At 40.5% G+C, this 12,112-nt stretch overlaps 1 protein-coding gene across 1 annotated transcript in view; it reads left to right on the top strand.

The window, feature by feature from the left end:
• The first annotated feature begins 4,981 nt into the window (after positions 1-4,981).
• Positions 4,982-12,112, top strand: part of LOC120530550 — a 32,524-nt gene continuing 25,393 nt past the window's right edge. The window contains exons 1-2 of the mRNA XM_039754982.1: positions 4,982-5,333; positions 6,408-6,594. Coding sequence (XP_039610916.1) covers positions 6,569-6,594 — 26 coding nt within the window. The 5' untranslated portion in view covers positions 4,982-5,333; positions 6,408-6,568. The remainder of the gene's footprint in view (positions 5,334-6,407; positions 6,595-12,112) is intronic.

Here is a 12,112-nt window from a genome sequence, read left to right as displayed (position 1 = left end):
CCGAGAGGGAAGTCTTCCTCCAAGAGGACGCGCCATCCGGCTCTGACTGCGCTGCCCTGTCCTCGAAAGCAAACCTTGGGGACGGTGTACCTCCTGTCTCCCCGGGACATTGGCGCCACTCGTGACCCGTCGCTGGCAATTGTAGCACCACGAAGTCCTCCTGGTTGGCTCTTTTCGAGACCTGAAACATCTCGAACTCGGTCAGCTCCACCCTTTCCCCGCCAAGGAGGGTTTTCTGGTCGCCGCTGCTCTCGCCCTTTTTCCCACCTTGTCAGGAGACCCACGGTGTATTTCGGGATCTCCTGCTTACTTGTCGGCGACAGCTTGAGTCTCTATTAGAGAAAGAGAGCCTCTTTGCTGTTTGCATGCCCGCTGACTTTAAAGAAACCAGAGGCGGCGTCTTCAGCACCGCATCGCCCGAGACAGCACTTTTCAGCTGCTCTGGTACGATCAGTGCTTCCACCGCCTTCTGTCATCACACCACACTCGCTTTAGGGCTCGTGAGTGACTTGGCACCCGCTACTAATTAACCGGGCCGCGCCACTCTGTGTCCCTTATTCTGTACGGTACCGTAAAACTCACCTGTACCGCCAAATCAATCATAATGGGAGACTCCTGACCAAATCGCCGTAGGAATTCATCCACCCTCCTTAAAGGCGCCGCCGCTGCTCCCAGATCCCCAGTGATCTTCTTTATTGTCTCCACCACCTGTAAAATTTGTGCACGGGCTGAAGCAACTTTTCCAGCTCGTGCACGCCCAAAAGTTACTTAATTCACCCGGAGGCATGCTCGAGCCATCATTAGCCTTACCCTCCGGTGGGAGCCAATAAACACGGCCGCTCCTGGCATCGCGTGCTCAGACAGGTCCCGCAAGGGAGCCTGGGATTTGGAGTTCTTTTCGGAGGACCGCGGTGCCGCTTTTGGCTGACTGTGATCCGTCTGTATCAATTTATCGACGGACCGATCAATCATTTCCGGACCTCCTTACCTTTTTGTAGGGATAGCGGTACTTGATCGCCTCCCTTTCCCCTTCAAAAACTCAAGTCCGTCTTTTCTTGGGCGAAGCCACAAACAGCTGGATACGGAACGCCACCTTCCTGGAATCCCTTGTGGTAGGTCACGTGTCCTCGCCGCACCCGTAATGCGGAAGTGCTTCGGGTTACTCGCTTGCCTGAATGAGAGCGCCATCGCCTCGGTCGGTCTTCTGCCTCCGCAGAGCCTTCGGATGGACATCTGGGAGGTATGTACATGGGACATCATGTGTTAATTTAAAAGATTATTCAGTACATTCCCTGACATACCTCGCCGGTGACGCCCTCCTCCGAAATCTCTCCCAAATGCGTAGCCGCTCCATAGCTCCTCTTGAGCGCAGGCAATGCCGAGCGCTAGACCTCCGCTGTTGCTGGCGCCTGCTTTGTCTTCTTCTTCCCATGACGGACTTGATAAAGATGAGGTTTCTGGCGATTTTCCTGTGTGTGTGTGACGCTGTCTTCCTGGGTATTCTGTCCACAGTAAATTTTTCCAGGTCCTCTGCCAAACTGACGGCCAGAGAATCCTGCCGAGCTACGCCAACTGTAACAGAATAAGATGCTTCTCGCACCCTTGCACCCTCAGACACCACGTCAGACACTAGGTAAAAGTCCAATAATTATATTTATTTTATAATAAAGTGCACAAAGCACCCTCTACTCCCAAATATTCCAATAAACAATGAACAATAACAAATCCTCCACTCCCAGACGCTTAGCCACCCTGCCTCCCAACTCAGCTCATCGTCTGGGAGCCCCACAGTCCTTTTATATTCCCTGACCCGAGGTGTTCCTTCCCAACAGTCCACAAGTCCTTATTCCTTCCGGTCAGGGTAAATAATGTTTCTCACCCCGAAGCCGCCGCTCTTCCTATGACGAACTTCCGGTCATAGGGCATGAAGAATTCTTCGTCCTCCCTGCAGCTCCTCTCGTGGCCCCCATGGCATCCAGCAGGGCGGTGCACAAAAACTACATGGTCCATAATGCCCTGCTGGTCTTCTGGGGACCTCCATGCTGCAAGGAGGGCTCCACCTGGCGGCTTTGGGGTATTGGCCGGGTACATGGCCGCCATATCTTACAATATGAAGATCCTTTTTTAATATATTTGATTGCTTGCAAATAGATATCATTAGCGCCAACATGCAACAATAAGGTAGATACTTCATTGTAAGGTCCAATTTAGATCCTACGTCAGATATCTTTGTCCCTGTGAGGCACTTAACTTTAACTGCTGGATTTACATAGTTTGGAATTCTAACATTGTGCACCGTGGAGTCGTCAGTTACAAGAACTTTGTTAACAGCCTCAACAGACGTGCTGCTGAGAACTGAGAATCTGTTCTGGGTCTGAATAGGTGATCTGGATGCTGAGGAACTAAATTTTGACTTCTTAGACACCTGTCTCACTGTTACCCACTCACCCTGTGGCTTAATTGGTGCTGCTAATTTTGGCTGCACATTGACTACAGTCAGGTCTGGAGAGACTGAAGATGAATGAGAAATGACCAAATTAGCTAAACAAACCAAACTAAATCAAATTTTGTGTTTGCCTAATTGGTATCAGGGTTATAAAGCAGTCCTACAAAGTATGTATTTTCCTGATAAACTGCAAGTTAACTATACATTTTTGCCAGGTATAATTGTGTTGTCCAACAGAAAACCTACATTTTACTGCAGGACACATAACATATAAACATGCCCTTGGCAGGCAGAGGACAAATTGAAGTTATGCTAAGTACCAAGTTCATCTTTGTCCTTGTATAGGAAGTCACTTCCATGCCTTCCAAGTTCACCATACTTATTGTGAGACTGTTATGTTTAGGCTTTCGCTACCCACTGGCCGATTAACTTTGCACTGTTTCTTCTTCTAGTCTTTTATTCCATCTGTATTTTTTCTTCAATAACTGATTAGAATACTTTTTTGCTCCAAATAAATTTTAAGATATTCTCCTCAGGTGCTGTAATTCACTGTTCTGCTGCTGCTGTGCTTTGCTTTCACATCTCATGTCATTGTCATCTGTTTTCTTGCATTGTGCAATGAACACGTTTTTTATCCATACAGTATGTGAGAAAATAGATTATTATGTGAAATTGTAAGGAATTTTTCATAAATTTTCAAAAATATCCTACACTTCCATGACTTTACGCTATGCAGCTGTACCTGTTGTTCCCTCCAGAGGGCCACATGGTATCTGCCAGGATCTCTGCTTCTATCACTGATATTGCAAACTGGATGATGGAACACCATCACCAGTTCAACCTGGCAGAGATGGACCTTCTTGTTAGGCCAGCTCCTCTGTTTATTCAGCACCCTATCTGTTTATAGCCTGGCTCTTTATCGCTTACACATGCCAAGTCAATACGCAGCCTTGGTGCATTGATAACCAGCTGTTTTTCAGAGTTCATATTGCTGTGGTCTCATAAGTCTTATAGGTTCACTTTATACAATATCTGTGAAATTATACCATATTTGACAAAGTATGCTGAACTTCTCCTGGTCCAAGTTTTAGTCCTGCCATGTCTGGTCTACTGCAACTCTCTGCTGGTAGGAGTACTGGCATGTGTCATCAAACCTCTACAGATGAAAAAATGCAGTGGCACATCTGGAGTTCAAGTAGTATAGTATATTGTTCAGCTAGTATAGTATATAAAATTCACTACATATGCATGAAATGTCACTTTAGATGTAAATAGCATAAGACATATTCTATAGCATTGCAGCCCCACATCTCCACAGACCCAGGTTTCATTTCCATTCACTGGAGTTTGCCTGTCAGTCCCTTGCTCACATGTACTTTCTTATGGTTCTTATTGTTCACAGTTCATGTGATGTCAGGTTAATTGCCATCTGTAAACTGTTCTGCAAAAGAGTGTGCACAGGTACAGTATATGAGTGTGTTCTCTACAGTAAGCTGTTATCCCAGCCAGTGTGCCTGCTCTGAGCCTGATGCTGCTGGAAGAGGCTCTGACTCCCCTTGGATCCAGACCAAGGGTTCTTTAATCACAGTCCTGGAGGCTGCAGTGGCTGCAAGTTTTTGTTCTAACCCGATTGCTTAATTAGAAAGTAATTCTTGCCAATAATTTAATTTCATGGCTTGTTAGTGCTTTAACTCTGCAATTCTCATATCCTAGATTTTCTTCCCCTTTCTAAGGATATCACCCAAATGATCTGAAGGCTAAAATGGATGACTAATTCTCAGTCCTTCACTTTTTTCTCTTCACTTTCCTTCCAAGAATTTAATTAAACCCAATAGTGCATGATAAATACACACAGGTGTACATGGTAACAAGCTAAATGGAGAATTGCTGGTCTCTTTTGTCATTTACAGCTTTTTGCTAAGTAGGAGCAATTAAAAACCAAGAATACAACTGTTTAAGACTAAAATAAGCAATAAGGGTTCAAAATCTTAACGAGCGAGACAACTAAAGTGATGAAGTGTTACTTGAGCAATAAGAGCTTCTTATTAAGCAGCTGGGTTGGAGCAAAAACCTGCAGCCACTGCGGCCCTCCAGGACAGTGATTGAGGACCCCTGCTCCAGGCACTCAAGCATTATTTAAACATGATTTATTTCCAGTTCTTTCTACATATTTTAGGTATGACTTTTGTATATTAAGAAGACAGCTCGATTTTTATCAGCTTCAACTTGTGGCCATTTGACATACCTTTTAAAATCCTTATATTAGATTGTAAGTTGTCTTTGGTGACAACTCTTTATAAACCTGCTCATTATTTAGCCAGTTGGTCACAGAGAAACCAAATGCATGCCATCGAGTATAGTGAAATGGTTTTAGTCCAAAGTTAATCCCTTTGCTCAGTAGCCAAGTGTATTTACAGCTCCAGCTAAGTGGGAGTGTCTGGCGTCACATCTCCCTCCCCTCACTCGTCCAGTGAAGCCGGATCAAATGGCTTGTGCATACTTGTTGTATTTCGCTCAGCTGGCTGGCCTATTTTTCTAGAAGAGCCTCCTGGGAGGAGCTTTTGACAGGCAGGCAGGCAGGCAGTCACATTTTGCAGCTCCTGGCCTTTTGTGCCTTCTCAACTTCTGAGCAGGCCCCTTCATGCAGTTAAAGAGGCATTACAGGAAGCTATCAGATCGCTCCCGTTCTCCTAGTTAACATATTAAGCTAATTTCCTGACTTTCTGGTATAACCTTTTTTTCCTAAAGGATTTAACAGGCAAACAGGAAGAACTAAACTTGTTCAACTCCACAAGTGCCCTGCCTCAGCTTTGAAACTTCAGTTGCTTTCATCAAGTTTCCATGGATTCAGTGGAATCTGACGGGAAAACAGTGTCCAGCCGGTAAAGTAAGTGTCCTCTGCCGTGTTGTGTTTACACTTCAAACTGAGTAAAATGTACTTTTATGTGGCCAGTCAGTATCTTTATGGTCTTTGTGATTATCCTCCCTATTCTTATTGATGCTTGATAAGTTACTTTTAGCTTTTTTTTTTTTTAATTATTATACTTGCATGGACATGTTCAAAAATTCTCTTCAAATATAATCATGTAATTATGGTGAATGTTTTGATGGTGCTTGAGGAAGTTCCGTGGAAGTTTGCTAAATCAAGAAATGTTGTCATTGAATGAATATTTCAGATATAAATAAAAAGTAGAGTGGGTTATATATACTGATAGGATGATGTTAATTTCCTTACTATAATGAACTGAATTGTTGTCCACATTGAATTACGTGTTGTTTTTCATAAGACGGAGGACATGTCCTGGAAACTGATATGCAGGGCACTTTAAAAACAGACTGGATTTCTGGTTTATGTCCAGCCCTGAGGAGGAGAGATCCATTAGTCATGGGTTCCCAGAGGATTTCCCCTTTCACAAAACAGATGGAGGATTTTTCTTTCTTTCTTTCTTTAGTTCTCGCAGTAATTATACAATAAGTAACAGATCATGACTAATATTTGATGAGGTTGATTGTTTTTTGTCTTGTGTTCTTTTGTCACTGATGCTGCCATGCCCTGTGCTGTGGGTTTTTAAGTGTAAGTTTACAATGCTGGGTCCTAGTGTCTTTTTCAGTTTCCCATTTGTTACTGTTTGACTCATTTAAATGTACTGAACATCAGAGCTAATGATACTCATGTCACATCCACAGTTAAGCTGAGTTTCAGTACTTTCACGACCTCGTCTTGAATTACTTATTATTTTGTTTTCTTTTGATTTAACCTACTTTGCTTAAAGTATGCCTGATGTTAGTTTATCCTATTATTTTTTTAAATTAAATATTATTGCAGTAAATAGTAAAGAAAACTGAGGGCTGAAAAACACAAACAGATTCAGGTGTAACATATCCACAGCCAAAAAAGTGGAAGAAAATCCTGGTTTGTCAATGGCTGTCATTTTGAACCCCTTCCTTTCCACCAACTCAGGCACAGAAGTGTGACGTTTTATATAAAAAGAAGACTGAGCTGCAGGAGCATAGCAGTGAATCTGATGCCTCGTTTCCACTGTTGTAGCTGATCCATATCTGAGGTGTAAACGTCTGTGCATTTGGTCCGCCTGACCCATTTGTGTACTGCACACAGTTGCTATGGAAAGACATCTGAATCTGCCGTGGTAAGGGTCATTTGAAGGCATGCTTGCATGTTAATATGTGGCCTAGCGCAGTGCTCACAAGCATGTGGAAAGAGTTCGAATGGGTGTATAATTGAGATCATTGAAAAACCAAGCATTTTTGTAAATTACTAAATATGGATAATAGGAAATAGAATTGGATTCATAGAAGCCGATACTTTTAAAGGTGAGTGAAGTCAAAAGACTTTTAGAATATTTAAGCTTTCTCAATTTGTTGCCCTTTACAATACTTAGGCAGGCCACTGTCTAACTTGCTGAAATCCTGAACCCAGAGCTTCTCCATCTTTGAGTAGCAATAGCTAGGTTACAGGCTGACATTACTTAAAAATGAATTACCAAATAAACAAATCAATGTGAAATTTAGTAAAGATTAATTTGAAAGGCCAAATATAAAATTTAAACTCATCAATTAATTTTTCAGGGGCCAGTTCCTTCACAGATGACAAACATTTTGTCTGCCTTTTGATTGGTAGGAATCACAGGGCTTGAGATTGTTCTTTTATGGAATCATTTACATACATGAAAATGCAGATATTCAAACACAAAGCTACAGAATTAAAGAAATCCTTTTCAGCTGGCTTAACCTGTGCATTTTGATTTAAGTATATGTAAACCCCCCATTGTTGGCGGTATACAGTTTCTTGCGCTGTGTCAAAGAGTCACAGAGGTGCCAAATTATGTCCTGTCACTCATCCAACCAAGGAGTGTGCAAATGCTCTTCTGGTGGAGGTTGATCAGGAGAGGAGGTAGACAAACAGCAGAGCCCCAGAATTTCTCATACCTGTTTTACCAAACATTGAATGTGACTGAAAACACATAAAGCAGGGGATTCAGTCTCACAGCCTGGAGGGCAGTAACGGCTGCAGGTTTTTGGTTCAGCCACTTTCTTAACAGTGACACTCCATGAAATGATCCTGTAGTACCTGGTTATTTCTGTTTTAAGCAATCTAATGTAAAGAAAATACTAATCTAACCATTTGCTGACCTTTCATTCAGTCTTTTCACAGACTAGTGGACTATTGGGTTTTTTTTATACATATTATGTATTTACTATATAAACCCACTTATATTTACTAGTCTGTGTATAAAGTCATGGATGCATTGGTTATTTTCTGAAGGGAAAGTGTCAAGTCAAAAAGACTGATTTATGCAGCTGTTGCCTCAGAATGGCTTTAATAAAGGACAGGTAATAAACAGACAGAGTGTATGCCATACTGTTCAACTTCATACTTCACAATGAAGTGCAGAGTTTACGTCTTCAAATGAAAAAGCTTCCTTTTGTGAAATGTTGCACGTGATGTCATATACATGTTCAGGAAAGAAGAAGCCCCATAATGCATCAGTGTTCAAGCTCTACAGTGCTTCAGTGTGCAAATATCCATGTTTAAGCCTCTTTTTTTTGTCTTTTGGTGGCACGTGATGGAATAGTGACCTCATAGAAAGCACATAACTGTTACTTTGTTTAATGACCTGACTGTGCTGGAGAAGCAGAGGGATCAGTTTGCCGTCCCTATCCAATATCAATCACAGATCAAAAGAGCCAACACAACAAAAAGAATATTCCTTTCCTAAAGGTCTGGAGACAGATCTGAAATTAAGGCCTTATAAATAAAAAAGTGCAAAACCCGAAAGCTTGACCACACAATATCCACAAGGTAACAGAAAACAGAAAGAGAGCAGATATCACCAGTGACAGATAGTAAAAAAAAAAAAAAAAGTCTAAAGTGTTTGATTTTCAGAGATGCTAATCTCAGGTTAATTAAAAGAACAGATCGAAAATGCAGAAAACTCCCGGAGTAGCAAAGCTACACAAAGAATGCACACAGCCAGACATTCTGGGAAGTAGGTATGGATACAAACACAAAATTAAACTTTCCCATCAAGATCATTTTTCGATGTGCCTGTGATCTGTTCTCAACATCCTTCAAGTGAGTAATAATGAAATCTCTAAAGGCAGGATGACACCTCTACTTACCTGCTGCTGAATGAGCACAAAAAGTTCAGCAGCACTGCAGATCGGACTCGGAGAAATGTAAATGCAAACACTCATTGGACACATCAGATCCTTCTTGCATGACATTTGAGATGGGGCATGCGTATGTACTGCATGTCAGATTTGATCAAAGTGTCTGCTCCTTTTACCATCCAGTCTTTTGCAACAATAGCCAGTTACTTTGATCACTAAAATCAGTGGGTGCTCTTATTTATTAGAAAGAGTCAAAGACTATGCAGAAAAAGTTTCTTAACATTTCTATGAGTTAGAATAAGGTTCTCCAGTATTGGTTATCATGTCTTAGGGTGCAAAGGCCAACACGTTTACAATATGTGCTTAACATGGCTGATCAAATAAGAGCAAGTAATGAATTCACAAAATGATGAATGAAATAAGGAAAGTATACACAAAGAAGCCTGACTTTGGAAGAATAATATGATTAAATAAATAACTTGGATATGGAAAATTGTAAAACTTGTGCCCAAAACCCAGCATCAAAATCAACTTTATATTTGAAACTTGATGTGTGTGCATTCTTTTAAGAGACTCTATGAACAGCACAACATCCAGCCATGACACTCGAAATCTTTGTCTTCTTCACATTCACAACTGTGTGAATTTATTTATTTTTTTTGGCCTACTGGATGGTGAAGGTTTGTCGATGTTAACTTTCTTCAGTAGCTTCATACAATCTGTCATTAAAATAAATGAATATATATCACTAACAGGACTGACAGAAGAAACTGTCCAATTTGGCAACACATTGAAATTATAATTCTTCGCTTTTGGCTAACCAATTTCTGTTTGTTACATATATTTCAGTACACTGCATTACGTTTAGGCAGAGAATGTGTCAGACTTCAAGACTGCAGTTGCTGGTTGTTTTTTGCCTTGAGGAACAACAAGACTAGCAAACACAGGGGATGACAGATAAAATGACTCATTAGTGACTTTTGAGGACAGTTGTGAATTTCAAAATTATCACAATTTTACAACATTTTGAGAGTCAATAAGCTTGCTTTCTGACTGAGCCAACTGCTGTACAAATGTTCCAGGTATGGCAAACAGCGCTGCAGCCTCAACTCATTTTTTCCTTTTTTCCATTCTGTTGTGGATAAATATGATACATCAGACAGATGAGCTTCTTTTAAGTTGGCATAGTCCAAAATGTCTACTTTTCTTTTCTTTTCAGCCACATTCTGGTTGTAGTTATCAATTCTCTCAAAGACAGAAGCCTACCTATACAACTTAGGACAAACTCAAATTTGTTTAAATTTGTTGTACTGAGCTGCACAGCTCAATAAATAAGCCACTGAGGATGTCATACTCAGTAACTGGTAGTCATGGGCCTGTGGCATCACTAGTAGCGACTCTGTAAGATTATGCAAATGAACGCTATGAATGAAAATTACTAGAAAAGTTGTGTACTATGAATGACCTGCCTTTACATCACACCCTTATTCAACAAAAGGAGTCCAGGTCCTCGGTGCACTGTAGTGTTTATTATATAAAACTTTCATCTCTCTAGTTCTTCAGCTAATGTCTTATTCAAATTTGATTTAGTTTACAAATAGCATGCCTTCCTCTCTAACTACTGAGGGAGCATTTCAAGCATCATCTTTAATATGTGAAATCCCCATGTTCTGCAGTCTGTACAGTTTACATCTGTGGCTTTTGAAGACCCTCCATTATTCATTTCAAGTCTTCTAGGCACTCACCTGCATTTCCATAATTCATTTCTCTATCCTCGATATGTCACCATTCTTTCTACTACTGTTCTTCTCAGATTATTCCAGATTATTTCTTTGATGGTTCCCCTCAAATCTCTGTTTTATTAAAGCCTTGTAAATGTCAGTCTTTTGGATTTACTTACAAGATTTCTAAATCTATTTATTTATTAATTTTGCTGCACCTTGCTGTTTTCAGATCTGTTGCCACTAAGTCACTGCAGACCATTTGAAATTTTCCAAGGAAAGGAAGGCTTTTCAGTCTCTTCGATATTATGACCATTTGTGTCAATGAGTACAGTATGTTTATTACAATTAAATGAAAATTACAGTCTTACAGTCTCAATATCAGCCTCATTGTAGCTATATAATTGTTTATACTATATTCCCTTTCATCAATTCATTTTTTAATCCAGTTAATCTTTAAGGTTGCCAGAGCCTTTTCTGATACCAATAAGGGCAAGCAGGTACTGACTCTGAGCAGGGTGCCAATCCATTGCAGGGTGCAGTGCTCTCACAAGTTGAAATCAAAAGGATTTTTACCACTTTGTACTCATCCTCCCTAGGTGGTAATTGTCACCACCTATGTGATCCATGCAAAACTCCTCCAGTCATTCCTTTGTTTAATTGTTTTTTTATTGACCATAACCACCAAACGTTGACCATTCCTCTTCAATAGCTCACCTCTGGTTTCCATCTCTGTTGGACGTGTCAATTTACAGTATGTGTTCTTTTAACCGATAAATTTTAGAATTTTTCTGGTGATCCGCTTTTATTTCTCAGTCATATGAGCTCACGTACCTATAGGCTATGTTTTTTTGGACTACAGTATGTTCAGATCTCTATGTTGTTTCCTATTTCAAAACAATTGCTACTCTACTCAAATGTTTTTTTTCCTATTCTGCATATAAACCTGTATTTTTTACAACAACTGAGTGAATTTTACCCTTAGCCTTGATAAATCTAAATACAAGGTGCAAGCTATAATTTTCAGTTTCTCTTGCTGCATTCATCATCTCCTCACTCTTTTCAAACTCTTTAATTACCATTGTTTCCGTATCTCAGACACTTATTATGATGTGCCTTTTGAAAGTATTTCTCAGTAAGATAACACCATTTAAATCCACTTTTCATCTAGCAATACCACATGTATACAGAACACCATGCACACATTCTGTAAATCCAGACAGTAAGACAGGGCCAGATTTAGCCCAACTGATGCCCTCAGCCCAGCCCAACAGTGGTGCCCCCCCTTAGAGCTTCTATTGCTTAACTGACAAGACATTAAGACTTAATAGGTGCTGAAAGTGAAATAAGAGATTACAACCTACATTGATTATGTAACAAATCAGTAAAAAAAAAAAATAAAATAAAGAACTTAAAGGTGAGAAGTTTGTTACACATGTTGGCTGGTGAGTTAAATGCTCACCAGAACACGCCACCTGTTTTTACACTCGATAAAAGCGAAACTCTTACATAATGGGACGGAAACAAATGTGATATCTGATGACACCTTTACACCAAACTTTTTAACTTTGGCCACTGACAATACAAAAGTAACATTTTTATTTTAGTGGTGGCCTGAACATGGCAGGTAAGGAAAATTACAAAACACTGTTAAAGTCGATTGTGGGGACTCAGGGAGAAACTCTATGGTTCCCCCTGTCCTGTGGCACCCTAAGCATATGTTTATTTTGCCTAATGAGTAATCCAGGGCTGCACTGAGGCATGAAATATACTTTCTAAACGAATGATTTATCATTTGTGTACATCTTAACAC

This window comes from Polypterus senegalus, chromosome 1 (assembly GCF_016835505.1).
Source record: "Polypterus senegalus isolate Bchr_013 chromosome 1, ASM1683550v1, whole genome shotgun sequence".
Classification (NCBI taxonomy): domain Eukaryota; kingdom Metazoa; phylum Chordata; class Cladistia; order Polypteriformes; family Polypteridae; genus Polypterus; species Polypterus senegalus.
This window is presented reverse-complemented; position numbering and strand designations above follow the sequence as displayed.